Consider the following 13,358-nt stretch of genomic DNA (forward strand, 5'->3'; position numbering starts at 1 on the left):
ATGGTATTTGAGGCTGCAACCTTAGAGGCCATGAGGCTATATTGGTTCTCCTTCTCTAGTACTGGATCATCCCTCCCCACCATTTTTGAGAACTCTGGCCTGGCCCAAATGATGTCACAGCTCTGAGCTTGGTAGGGGTCAGGGTTTGTGTTGGGGTGGTTGGGAGTTATACCAGAGTGGGGAGAGGACTGGGAAATGTCTTGGTTCTAAATGAGTTTTTCTTAGCGGCCGAAATTCCCCCAAACCAGGCAAGTTTTTAGATCTCAAAGGGAGGAAATAGTGGCGTTCCTTTTTTTTTTTTTAATCCGCAAAATGACAGGAGGACCGCAAGAGCCTTTCTTCACCCTCCCCAGCAGCAACACATTGTTAGGGCATTGGATGAGGCAGTTCAAGTGCCTTCAGTCCCCTCGGCCTCCAAACCATTTAAACTTGGCACCAATCCTTCTGGGATTAGTTCTACACCAGAGCTCAGCTGATTGTTTCCCACATCTTTTTCGGTGGGCATTTTCCTTTGAATTTAAGCCTGGCTGCATTGGAAGAAAAGAAACAATTCTGTCCTTTGAACTTGGGCCACCTGACATCTGGCAATGTCAGGCAATTCGGCAGCTCTGCCCACCTGTCAAAGTGATGGGGAGCAGAGTTTCCACCCTGGTCTTTACATTTGCAACAACTCTACAGGGTTTCAGAGGCTGGGGAAAAAGCCATACTGAGCAAATACTAAATCTTTACACTCAAACTGTGGCTGCATACACACCATATATTTAAAGCACACCATATATAGAATCCTAGGGACTGTAGTTTGATAAGGGTGCTGGAAATTGTAGTTCTGTGAAGGGTGAACTACAGTTCCCGGGGGGTGGTAGGGGAGAATGTGCTTTGAATGTACAGTGTGTATGCAGCCAATGTCTTGGAGCCTACCTCAGGGCTTATCCACACTTACTTTTCCTCTGCTCTTTCCAGGCCCGGTCCGTGATTTAAAGCTCCGTGGTTTTTTTGCTACAGAGCTGCCTCCGTGAAAACTCTTTAAAGTTCAGTCAGAGCAAATGTCAATCTGCGGGAAACCCGAACTTGACATTTCCTCTGCTTCAGCTTTAAAGAGCCGGTTCTTAAAGGAGAAATCTCAGAGCAAAACAACAACAAAAAACCCCACTTGGAGGACTGGGAAATGTCTTGGTTCTAAATGAGTTTTTCTTAGCGGCCGAAATTCCCCCAAACCAGGCAAGTTTTTAGATCTCAAAGGGAGGAAATAGTGGCGTTCCTTTTTTTTTTTTTAATCCGCAAAATGACAGGAGGACCGCAAGAGCCTTTCTTCACCCTCCCCAGCAGCAACACATTGTTAGGGCATTGGATGAGGCAGTTCAAGTGCCTTCAGTCCCCTCGGCCTCCAAACCATTTAAACTTGGCACCAATCCTTCTGGGATTAGTTCTACACCAGAGCTCAGCTGATTGTTTCCCACATCTTTTTCGGTGGGCATTTTCCTTTGAATTTAAGCCTGGCTGCATTGGAAGAAAAGAAACAATTCTGTCCTTTGAACTTGGGCCACCTGACATCTGGCAATGTCAGGCAATTCGGCAGCTCTGCCCACCTGTCAAAGTGATGGGGAGCAGAGTTTCCACCCTGGTCTTTACATTTGCAACAACTCTACAGGGTTTCAGAGGCTGGGGAAAAAGCCATACTGAGCAAATACTAAATCTTTACACTCAAACTGTGGCTGCATACACACCATATATTTAAAGCACACCATATATAGAATCCTAGGGACTGTAGTTTGATAAGGGTGCTGGAAATTGTAGTTCTGTGAAGGGTGAACTACAGTTCCCGGGGGGTGGTAGGGGAGAATGTGCTTTGAATGTACAGTGTGTATGCAGCCAATGTCTTGGAGCCTACCTCAGGGCTTATCCACACTTACTTTTCCTCTGCTCTTTCCAGGCCCGGTCCGTGATTTAAAGCTCCGTGGTTTTTTTGCTACAGAGCTGCCTCCGTGAAAACTCTTTAAAGTTCAGTCAGAGCAAATGTCAATCTGCGGGAAACCCGAACTTGACATTTCCTCTGCTTCAGCTTTAAAGAGCCGGTTCTTAAAGGAGAAATCTCAGAGCAAAACAACAACAAAAAACCCCACTTGGATGCAGAGTGTTTAATTGCGGACCTCTGCCTGGAAAGAATGCATGGGCTTTATTCATTCCTGGAATAAGTTTGTCAATGACAAACACGTTGAGCCTCGAAATCTTTCTGTCCCTTTTCATTAGCGATTTTCCTGAGATATATTTTGTCTTCTGCATATAAGAGGTGAAGAAAGCCTTAGGCCTATTACGCCACTGGGGGGGGGGGAGGCCAATGGTTATGCCCATCAAATAAAAACGGACACACTGGCAAAAGCAGTAAGGCTAGGTTATACAGGTTTGGTATGCCAGACATCAATGCCGTAAGCAGCCAGACCAGGAGCAACACAATAGCTAATACCAGCTGATGCCCACGGTCAGTTTTGAACAAGTCATCTAGGAGAACTTGAGAGACTTCTTCAGGAAGGCCAGGGGGTGTGGTCTTTGCCCTGTCAGGGAAAAAAGGGACTGTGACTCCAGGGGCCTACTACCATTCTGGTCAGCCTTCCATTTGTACAGGAAGACTGAAGTGGGAAGTCTCCTATACTCATGGAGACTCCCCTCATATTTTAGATCTTTCAGGTTTCTAAAACATGTGGGGAACTTCCACAAACTCAGGTAAAAAAGGCTGCAGTGAAGATGGCACGCTTCAAGGGTTACAGTGCAACTGTGCAACTTTTTGGACCTCTGCATTGCATTTGAGCCCACTGCTGGTGCCTTGTGCTCTCCAGTAGGGCCCACTGCTTTCAGTAGGGGCCGCCATTTTAATTTACCTCAGTAATCCAGAGATGGGGAATCTATGGCCCTCCAGATGTTGCTGGGCCTACAATTCCCATCATCCCTTGACATTGAGCCACGCTGGCTGGAGCTGATGGGAATCCGGGTCCATAAGCACCTGAAGGGACACAAGATATCCCATCCCTGATGATGTAGGCCCAGATGATTTAATGCACTGTACCTCCAGTGTTGGGAAAAGCATTCCGAAGCTTCTCCATGATATCCTCCAGACACAGACTGACGTCCTGAGTACTCACCTCCACCTCATCTATGAGAAAGAAAAATGAGTAAAATGGGGGTAGGGAGGATATCATGTTAATATTGTTGTATCAGGGGACGCGGGTGGCGCTGTGAGTAAAACCTCAGTGCCTAGGACTTGCCGATTGTATGGTCAGAGTTTCGAATCCCTGTGGCAGGGTGAGCTCCCATCGTTCGGTCCCAGCTCCTGCCCACCTAGCAGTTCGAAAGCACCCCTAAGTACAAGTAGATAAATAGGGACCGCTTTATAGCGGGAAGGTAAACGTCGTTTCCGTGTGCTGCGCTGGTGCTGGCTCACCAGAGCAGCTTCGTCACGCTGGCCACGTGACCCGGAAGTGTCTCTGGACAGCGCTGGCCCCCGGCCTCTTAAGTGAGATGGGCGCACAACCCTAGAGTCGGACACAACTGGCCCGTACAGGCAGGGGTACCTTTATTGTTGTATCTGGGATTTTCAATGAAGAGTCAGTTAAAAGTGGTCTATTAATCAGTCACCATCTTGCTGAAAGGTTGGGGATAACACTACAAGACAGATTTGGGACTATTAGAGGACAAAGCCCTCACACCCACACCATACACATGAAGCAGATTTAAAGCACATGGCTTCTCTCAAAGAATCCCAGGAACTGTGGTTTGTTAAGGGTCCTGGGAATTGTATATCTGTGAGGTATAAATTACAGCTCCTAGGATTTCTTGGAGACTGAAGACTACTAGACTAGGAAGCAGAGAGGCCAAAGGCTATGTAATGGTCCAGCTCAAACGCATGTTTATAATGCCAAGATGCGTTCTCAAATAGATGATAAAAGACCTGCGACCCAAATTGGGTTCTCTTCCTGTTTCAAGGAGGGGGACATGACCAATGACCACCCTAGGGTTACTTGGGAGGAAAGACAGGGTATTAAAGAAAGGAATACAGTAGAATAAATAGAGCAGGAAGGCAGGATCTGTTCCTCAAGGCACAAATTCATGCACCACATAGTTAAACTATGGAACTCACTCCCACAGGAGAACCAATCTGGATGGCATTAAATGAGAATTAGATAAATTCAAGGAGGATAAGTCTGTCCATGGCTACTGGCTATGCTCTGCCTCCATGGTCAGAGGAAGTATGTGTCTGAATACTGGTTGCTGGCATCTGCAGGAGGAGACGGGTGCTCAGGTCCTGCTTACAGGTTTCCCAGAAGCACTGGGCTTGCCACTGGAAGAGCAGGGTTTGGGGCCAGCAGGCTCTTCTTATGCTCTTTAATTGCTTCGGCAGAATATAGCTTGACAACCATATGTCAGGAGTGCTCTGATGGTGTTTCCTGCTTGGCAGGGGGTTGGACTCGATGGCCCTTGTGGTCTCTTCCAACTCTATGATTCTATGATTCTATTAAGTAGGAATGAGGACACTCAGGAAAGAAACCCAGCAGCCTGCAGGGCAGGCTTCATAGCACCATAGAGCCTCACCTGCAGTTTCCGTGTTTGGAGTGCCAGGGCCTTTTTCTCTGGTCTGACTCTCCTCTGATGGATGGGGAGAGGAAGCCAAGGATGAGGCTGTAGAGCCGTCCCCTTTGGAATCTGCTCCAGGCTGGGAAGAGAAGGGAGATGTTAAGGATGCTCATGACCACCAACTTCTCACCTGGTGCTCCCCCGTCTGTCCTGCATGGCACATGGCCACTGGCTCTGACATCCTCACAAATCCAACTGCAGCTTCAGGGTTGGGCTGCCCACTAAATCACAGGTCTTCAGCTGATGGGTCATGTCCCACAAAACCTGGCCTAGTTTCAGTTCATACCATTTCTTTTGAGTGTGCAATATTGGGAAGGGCCATAGCTCAGTAGCAGAGCACCTGCTTTGCAAGCAGAAGGTCCCAGGTCCTACCTGCAGCATCTCTAGGTAGGGCAGGGAACATCTTCCATCTGAAACCCTGGAGAGCCACTGTCAAGTTTGCACAGACAATACTGAGCTAGATGATCAATGGTTTAGCTAAGTGTAAGGCATATTCCTGTACTCCTAATGATGTCACTTGAGGATGAATGCAATGTATGCAAAGAAGGCCAAAGAACTTTCTTTTTGAGATATAGCCCACAGACAATACCTGCAGAAGCAGCTCTCTCAGGCGCTGAAGCTGAGATTCTAATTGTTTGTTGTGGTCCTCCAAGATCTGCATCCGCGTCTCCAGGCGGCTTTTGTGCTGTCGAAGGATCCGGGCCTCTGCCAGCAGCTCTTCGTTGTGTGGATCCTGTGCTGATTCTGGAGTTCCTTCTGCCGACTCCGCTGCCTCCTCGTGCTGCCATTTCAGACGCTTCAGCTCCCCCTGGAGAACCCTGCAAGGAGAAATACAAGCTCAGGATGCAGCAAGAGTATGCTGGCATCAGGGGCTTAAGGTGCTGAAGAGCCAGAACAGTGGCTCCCAAACTTTCCAACCCCTGGACCTTTGAAAATTGCTGAAGGTCTTGGAGGACTACTTAATCAATGGGGATTTTTTTTGCCAATATCATGAATGAAAGCAAATATCGTTAGGAAGCTCTGTTCCTTTCTTCCCAGAAATATTTGCACACATATTACAGATCTGTAATAAAAGGAATGATTACAAGAACTCTGCTGGCCATGCCCACTTACCTGTTTTCATCCTCCAGGTGCGCCAAGATTCTCTCCAGTTCCCCTTTGTCGTCTGTGTTGGTGCTGTCCTGGGGCTGCTGACCGCTGACCGGTTCTCTGTCTGTAATAGGGCTGGAGTGGCGCAAAAGGTACTGGTCCTCATCCCTGTTGTGGACAGAGCTGTGATGAGGTTAATGCAAGGAAGCTAGAAGTCTTAGTAGGGGTGGTTTGTTGCACTACACTACACCTTGCATCAGGCCTGCTGAACTAATCTAAACAACTGGCATGCTAAGCTTCTACCTCTCCCCCTTCACAGCAAGTTCAATGCCTTACATTGAATCAGACCCTTGGTCCATCTAGCTCAGTGCTGTCTACTTTGACTGGCAGCAGCTCTCCATGATTTCAGGCAGAAGTCTCTCCTGTCCTACCTGCTGATGCTGGAGACTGAACCATGCGAGGCAGATGCTTTACCACTGAGTTACAACCCTTCACCTTATTCTGCTACTTGCAATGGCTTTAGCCTTGCCTTCCTGTTTCCTGATGGTATTGCACATGCACACCCATGGCTCTGTATCCCTTTCCCCTTTCTATGATGCATCTTTTAGATTGTCAGCCTGTGGGCAAGGGGTGTGTTGGGTCTTGGTTGTCACTGCTAGTGTGTAAGCTGTTCTGGGAGGCATTTTGCCTGAAGAGGATAAAATTGCCTGAAATAAATAAATGTGCATGGCTTAGGTGCTGGTCACCTGGGAAACAGCAGACCAGCTGGCCTACTGCACATTCTACCTGAAGAACACATGCACTGATGGTACAGGAAGAAGATGGCATTGGGAGGTAGAGCAGGAGAGAATTTGAATGCGTAAATATTTCTCGCTACGTGTAGGAAATCTCAAGGTACCTGTAAAAAGCATGGGTAGCATGCTAACTTTTGTTTGCCATGCTGTTTGCTCCTTTCCAAGAAATGTAGGCCAGGTTTGACTCTGGATGAGTCCACAAGCAATTGCAAGTGGGAGAAGCAAGACATATGATAGAAGTGAGGTTATGCGCTGTATTAATGCTCATTTTCACCACCCAAGGGAAGTGGGGGAATGTCCACATGGAATCCTTCTCTGCCCAAATGAAGGAGTGGAGGATAAAGGGTTGGGGACATCTGCCAAGAGATCACAGCCTAAATGTGAAGCCCTATACACAGTCACGCGGCAGTTAGTCCCATTGAACTCAATAAAACTCCTATGTCCAAATATAAATGCAGGTGGCTGCAGTGTGAAGTCGCCTAATTAAATATGACCTCTGGTTGGACCCTAGTATCCCCCACCCCCTAGCTTTGCAACTGACACAAAGCACACAGATTTCAGTAGAATTTGCAAGGAGGACAGTAGCAACTCACAGGCTGTCATCCGGAGAAAGGCTGTCATTGTAAAAGGAGGAATTCTGGCTTTCCATCTCTGCAAGCCTACAGGAAAACAGAAGAGGGGCAGTGAACTGCAGGGAAGTAGCAAGGAAAGACAGGAGATCTTCCAGAAGACCCCAAAAGGTACCAGGTGGATGGCCACAGCAGGAGAGAAATTGCAGCTCTCACGAGGGTAGGAAATTCTGGGTATAAAACAAGCTCCTCCAAATTGGCAGTTTAAATATTGCCTTGCCTCTCACATTCCACTCTAAAGCATAGTTGCCTAGTGCTGGTTGCACTCCTCTATATTCACCTCTGCAATAAGGAGGTCCAAGCTGGATGTTCCAAGCTTAGACTACATGGCTTACGCAAGCCATCTTTGTGTTTCTATACAAATAACTTAGAAACATTTACCATTTTGGAATCTAAGGTGTCTTTTCTTGTTGCTGTATGGAAAAGCACATGAGTTTGATGTTTGAAGAGTTTGTAAGTAAAACATTTTTAACTTACCAAATGTCTGGTCTCTTTCTATGCTATGGGAAATGGGGCTATTTAAAAGGGGATATTTTAAACATATTCTAGCCTACATTTCCATGCTTTACTTTGTTGCATGCTTTGCAGTTTTAAATCTCTGCTGGAGCTCTCTCTCCAAAGAGTACCTGCCCCAAACCTGGATCTAGGCATCTAGAGAATTCTCCATTTATTAAAATACCCCTGCCCAAAGAAAAACAACAACCACCCATCAGAAAGCAGGATCACTGATAACCACCCTTGATACCACCATGAACAAAAATAACTATGAATACACAATTAAAAGGACATCTGAAGAAGCCCACAGCTGGAAGCCATCAATATTCTGGGAATTTTAAGTTTCATCCTTAAATGGAACTCTGTCTTCTTAGCAGTGCTATTGTAGTCAGGCCCGTATAGAACTCATCTAAGGCCTGGGGCAAAAGAATTGTTAGGATAAAGTTATAAACCCAAAGAAAAAAGAAGCCAGTCCCTTGCGGGGTCCCCTGGCCAGCTTAGCCTTCCAAGGCCCAGAGCAAGTGTACCCGGCTGCCCCCCACCCTGCAAAGGCCTGATTGCAGTGTTTGGAGCGTTGGAGACAGTGACCTTCTGCCTTTGCTACAGAGGGCTTTTCTGATGTACCAGGTTTTCTTCCACTCACTGTATCTGTCATACTGGCTGTGCCACCCCATTCCCCATACCACCCAACATTTTGGCCCTTTCTTAGGGGTGTCAAGTGGTACCTGCTGGCGAAGTGTTCGATCCGAGAGTGAGTATCTGCATGAGGTAACATTGGAGAGGAGGCTGGCCTGAAAGGAACAAGCAGAAGTCACGAAGGACTGAGGTATGACATTGTCAGCAGCTGCCTAGCAGGGGTCTAATGAAAGTGTTACCTGCACCAGTCGTCCATCTAGGCAGGTAAAACAAGGTCCTTGCATTAATTTACAAAGCCCTGAACAACTTAGGTCCAGGGTACTTAAGGGACTGCTTGAACTCTTCTATCCCAGTTCAGTCACTGATATGATCTGCAGGAGTGTCATTGGTCACCTCCTGAGTTTATGAGGCTCGTTTGACATTGACAGAAAACTGAGGCTTCAAGTGTCAACAGCATAGTCTTGTGGAAGGCTCTTCCAGTAGAGATGATGATGATGATGATGATGATGATAATAATAATAATAATAATATTTATACCCTGCCCATCTGGCTGGGTTTCCCCAGCAACTCTGGGCAGCTTCCAGCACATATAAAAACATAATAAAACATCAAACATCAACAACTTCCCAATACAGGGCTGCCTTCAGATGTCTTCCAAAAGTTGTGTAGTGCTTTATCTCACTGGCATCTGATGGATTCAGTAGGTGTCTTCTATATTACCCTTTAAGCATCTCTTGAAAACTTACCAATGCTGTCAGGTTCATGCAGACTATTAAGAAAACATTTTCTGTAATAGTTAGCTGATAATCTGTGATATTACTCTTTTTACATGGTGCTGTGTGTAACACTGTTGTAAGCAACTTAGATTTTTTCAAAAAATGAAATTGTTGTATATAAGCATTTTTATAAACAAATGAACAAGTCTGTGGGGAGACCTTTTGACCTTTGGGAAGGGGGTGTTATCTGCTGTAACAGGGGTGGGGAACCAGTGGCCACCCATATGCTGTTGAGCTCCTGCCAAATCTCCCACTAATTGATACCTTCAACAAGCCCAGCTATTACACCAGAGTAATCACTGCCAATGACTCAAGACTTTTCAAACACACACACACACACACACACACACACACACACACACACACACACACAAAACGGCACAGGGATACTGCCCTTTTGATGCTGTTGGATTCCAGCTCCCATCAGCCCCAAGTCACTTTGACTAATGTCCCAGAAGGATGGGAGTATTATTCCCATAACATCTGGAAAATCACAGGTTCCCCATCCCTGATTTACACTATGCAACCGTGACTTCTGAAGACTGACAGCAAAGGATCACAGAAAGCTGCCTTATACCAGGCCTGGGTATTCACCCATCTAGCTCAGTACTGTCTTCTCTGACTGGCAGAGGTTGCTAGGGTCTTGGGCCGAGCGGGGTCTTTCCCATCTTCTGCATTTGCTCTGCTCCTAACCTACAGTCTCTTCTCCAATCCATGCACCAGTTGTGCATGAGCATTCCTAGAAGGAATGGAATGCTGGACTTAGTGGGGACATTGCTTCTCATCCCTGCTGAGCTGATGGCACCCTGCTGTGGATTCCTTCACCTTCAGCTGTGATGGCAGATGAAGTTTGTGCAAAACTAGCTTTGGAATCTTATTATCCTAGTAGTAGGAGTAGCTGGTATTAGAAGATGGAACTGGAACTTTTTACAAGCACCACACAATATCCAATTCTGCAGTTGTAAGGAAACAATGGTAGAACTCTTTGCACATTGATACTAGGTAGGCCTCTTAATTGTATTGTTTAAAGTGCCTACTAAAAACTTCTTTGTTTAGACAAGTTGAACCAGATATGGAAAGCTTACGTACATTTCAATAGGTAGTTTTCTCTTTTTTTATAATGTAAATTTTTAACGACTGATTTTATTTATTTTGGAATTGTTTAAAGTCAACTTGTCTTTAACCTCTGATTTCTATAGTTAACCTTAATGTATATTTTATGTAAATCATGTAAAGAGATTTCAATGATTACATATTTTATTACATAAACTTGCCACCTTCCGGTGACCCACTCCAGACCACCCATCCACCAATGATGGGGAATTCTTTGCTTCCCAAATTTCTAGGTTTGGTCTAAATTCTGTTGGGGCCAGAGATGGGGAACCTGCAGCTACCCAGATGTTGCTGGGCTCTAGTTACCGAAATCCCTGAGCAATGGCCATGAAGACAGGATCTGGGAGTTCAACACCTGAGCACTGCATGTTCTCCATCTCCCGTTTCTTCTCACCCAGCAAGCATCATGAAGATGTCCACCGATCAAGGAAGAGGGTGGGGTATTTGCAGCCAGGACTAGGACTTACGTTTCAATGAAATCTGCCTCCAGGACGGACTGGACCGGCAGGTACCCTCTTTGGGGATGCTTGCTGAAATACTGCTTTGACCGGAACTTGTTTTTCAGGGTGGTGGCAAAGTCCCTCATGTTCTCACTAGAGGTGGTCTGTAGAGAGGAACAGAGGAGACTGTTTACTGCACAATCAGGATAATGATTCATACACTATATATAGTAAACTTAAGATAAAAAATAGATTAACCTTATAGAAAATATACAGAATACTACTGATCCTAACTTGAAAATCATTTTCATGCATTTGTTAAGAGTGTTTTTCAAAGTTATTTGGATTGTATCCAGAGCTTGTCATACTCTGGTCCCCTGAAAATAATTGACATTAATTTCTTAGGTCCCTTAATTTAAATGGGTCTACTCTGTGTAGAACTTAGTTGAAGACAACCCTTCATGTTAATTTTTCTAAAAAGCATAATTGTGGATCCAGCATTAAATTCAGTTTGCAAAAACAGGTGCCCAGTTCTCCAGAAACTCATTTCCTCTTTGATAATTCTCATTTGTTCTTAGAAAAGATGTTAAGGTGGACATTACTGTCCTGGCTCCCAACCTAAATAATAATAATTTATAATTTCCACCCCACCCATCTGGCTGGGTTTCCCCAGCCACTCTGGGCGGCTTTCAACAGAACATTAAAAGCAGAATAAAACTTCAAACATTAAAAACTTCCCTAAATGTTACGATAAAAGCTCTTACCTATGAGTAAGAAAGAAAGCTTTATTCAAGACTTGCAACAGTACAGGTCAGACTACAATTACTGTCAAATCCCACATATTTTAATCTCCATTATTCTATATATGGTGTTGTAGTTATTTTTTCATATTTAGCATATTCTGGTCTAGAAGCTATTACCATATTTTTTGCCCTATAGGACGCACCGTCCCATAAGGCGCACCTAGTTTTTTGGGGGGGAAATAAAGGGAAAAAAATTATTTCCCCCCCAGGCGCGGGGCTGGGCTGGCCCGAGCTTCCCCCGACCCCAGCCCCCAAACAGGCAGCTCTCTGCAAGCCGTGGGAGCCCAGTGCTGGCTCCCGCTGCTTGCGGAGAGGTCCGCGAAGCCTGGACGCGCTGATCTCAGCGCACGCAGGCTTCGGCATGGAGGCAACTCTCCCCAAGCAGCGGGAGCGTTCCCGCTGCTTGCGGAGAGGTCCGCGAAGCCTGGAGAGTGAGAGGGGTCGGTGCGCACCTACCGCTCTCGCTCTCCAGGCTTCAGCGAAAGCCTGCATTTGCCCCATAGGACGCACACACATTTCCCCTTCATTTTTGGAGGGGAAAAAGTGCGTCCTATAGGGCGAAAAATACGGTATATGACTAGTCAGTCCTCTATGTTCTTTCTGTATTTTTGTGTGCAGGCTGAATAAAAGAACATTGTGTCAAGTGTGGTATGATAGCCTATTTTTATTCTATTGAAAAGTGTATTTTCTTCCCATACCTTTTAAAAAATAGGATAGGCTTGGTACTGCTGGTAACTTGTTATGCAGCCAAGCTGGGGAACGTATGCCCTACCCCAAGTGTTGCTGGACTACAATTCCCATCATCCCTGACAACTGGCCATGCTGGCTGGAGCTGATGGGAACTAGAGTTCAACATCTGGAGGCCCAGAGGTTCCCCACCCTTGGCCTAGGCCTAAGCAATGGGTCCAGAGCTTGCTCCATGACAGCTTATTGGTTAAACATGAACATTGTTGTTGGTCAAATACCAGTGTCCCCCAAACAGTTTTCTCCAGACAACTTCTTGCCTATATTACCATTGTGTAGTATTCCATAATGGGATAATGCAGCTTGTTGCCTTTGCTGGCTCTCCCAGTCAAGAAGCAAGTCTGGCAGATGTCCACATTGAATTGCTTCAGGCTTCGGTACCTGGAACAAAGAGCAATCAGGGATGGGTCATAAAACCAGCAGCATCAAAATAATAAAGCATCTCCTAGACTCCACTCATGTCAGGATGCAAGTAGGGTTTGTATGTTTGGAGAGGACCATTGATATCTGGGGTAGACCATTTGCCTTGCACACTTAAGTTCCCAGATTCAATCCCAGGTAGGACTGGGAATGCCCCCATGACTCAAACTCTGGAGAGCACCTGCCAATCAGAGTAAACAGTTCTGAGCTAGATGGATGAATGGTCTGACTCAGAGAGGCTCACTTGGCGCCATCATTACATGTCTTTAGGTGCTAGGCAAAACATTCCTCTTTGGCCATTTAGTAATCTATGGCCTGCTAAAGCCGTGTTTTGGGGAGAGCGGGGTTGCTATTATGATTATTTTATGATTATGCTTTTTATTATGTTTTTATTTTTGTGCTCCATAAAATGTGCTCTAAATGTTACGCAGTGCCCTGGGATCTTTTGATAAAGGGTGGTATCTAGATTGAATAAATAAATAATAATACAAAATAATAAGGCAACTCCCAAAGTTCTTATTAATGCCCACCTCCACTTTTTTTTAAGGCTTCAACATAGAAAATAAGTACATAGAAAGAAGTGTTTCAATGTGCAAGGATGTTTTTGCTGTAGGATATTATTTGAATATAGGAACATATGATGAGCTATGGAGGAAAAGATCTATCAGCAGCTATTACTTATAATAGCTAGATGGTACCTCTATGTACAGAGGGAATGGACCTGTGGACATCAAATGTCATGCGCCTAGACGAAGAACTCTGCTGGATCAGACCAGACCCTGTTATCACAGTGCAT

At 45.6% G+C, this 13,358-nt stretch overlaps 1 protein-coding gene across 8 annotated transcripts in view; it reads right to left on the reverse strand.

Annotated features, from left to right (window-relative positions):
• Positions 1-13,358, reverse strand: part of DRP2 (dystrophin related protein 2) — a 60,924-nt gene that overhangs the window by 1,655 nt on the left and 45,911 nt on the right. For 6 of the 8 annotated variants that reach the window (XM_081179399.1, XM_081179400.1, XM_081179406.1 and 3 more), the window contains 9 exons: positions 12,412-12,523; positions 10,623-10,759; positions 8,356-8,421; positions 7,100-7,165; positions 5,737-5,895; positions 5,213-5,441; positions 4,582-4,702; positions 3,059-3,145; positions 2,462-2,549 (listed from right to left, as the gene is read on the reverse strand). In XM_081179399.1, the coding sequence (XP_081035525.1) occupies positions 2,497-2,549; positions 3,059-3,145; positions 4,582-4,702; positions 5,213-5,441; positions 5,737-5,895; positions 7,100-7,165; positions 8,356-8,421; positions 10,623-10,759; positions 12,412-12,523 (1,030 nt within the window). In that variant the 3' untranslated portion in view covers positions 2,462-2,496. The remainder of the gene's footprint in view (positions 1-2,461; positions 2,550-3,058; positions 3,146-4,581; positions 4,703-5,212; positions 5,442-5,736; positions 5,896-7,099; positions 7,166-8,355; positions 8,422-10,622; positions 10,760-12,411; positions 12,524-13,358) is intronic. The other 2 variants (XM_081179401.1, XM_081179402.1) reach the window with 2 other exon arrangements.

Source organism: Podarcis bocagei (assembly GCF_964188305.1).
Source record: "Podarcis bocagei genome assembly, chromosome: Z".
NCBI classification, from domain to species: Eukaryota; Metazoa; Chordata; class Lepidosauria; order Squamata; family Lacertidae; genus Podarcis; species Podarcis bocagei.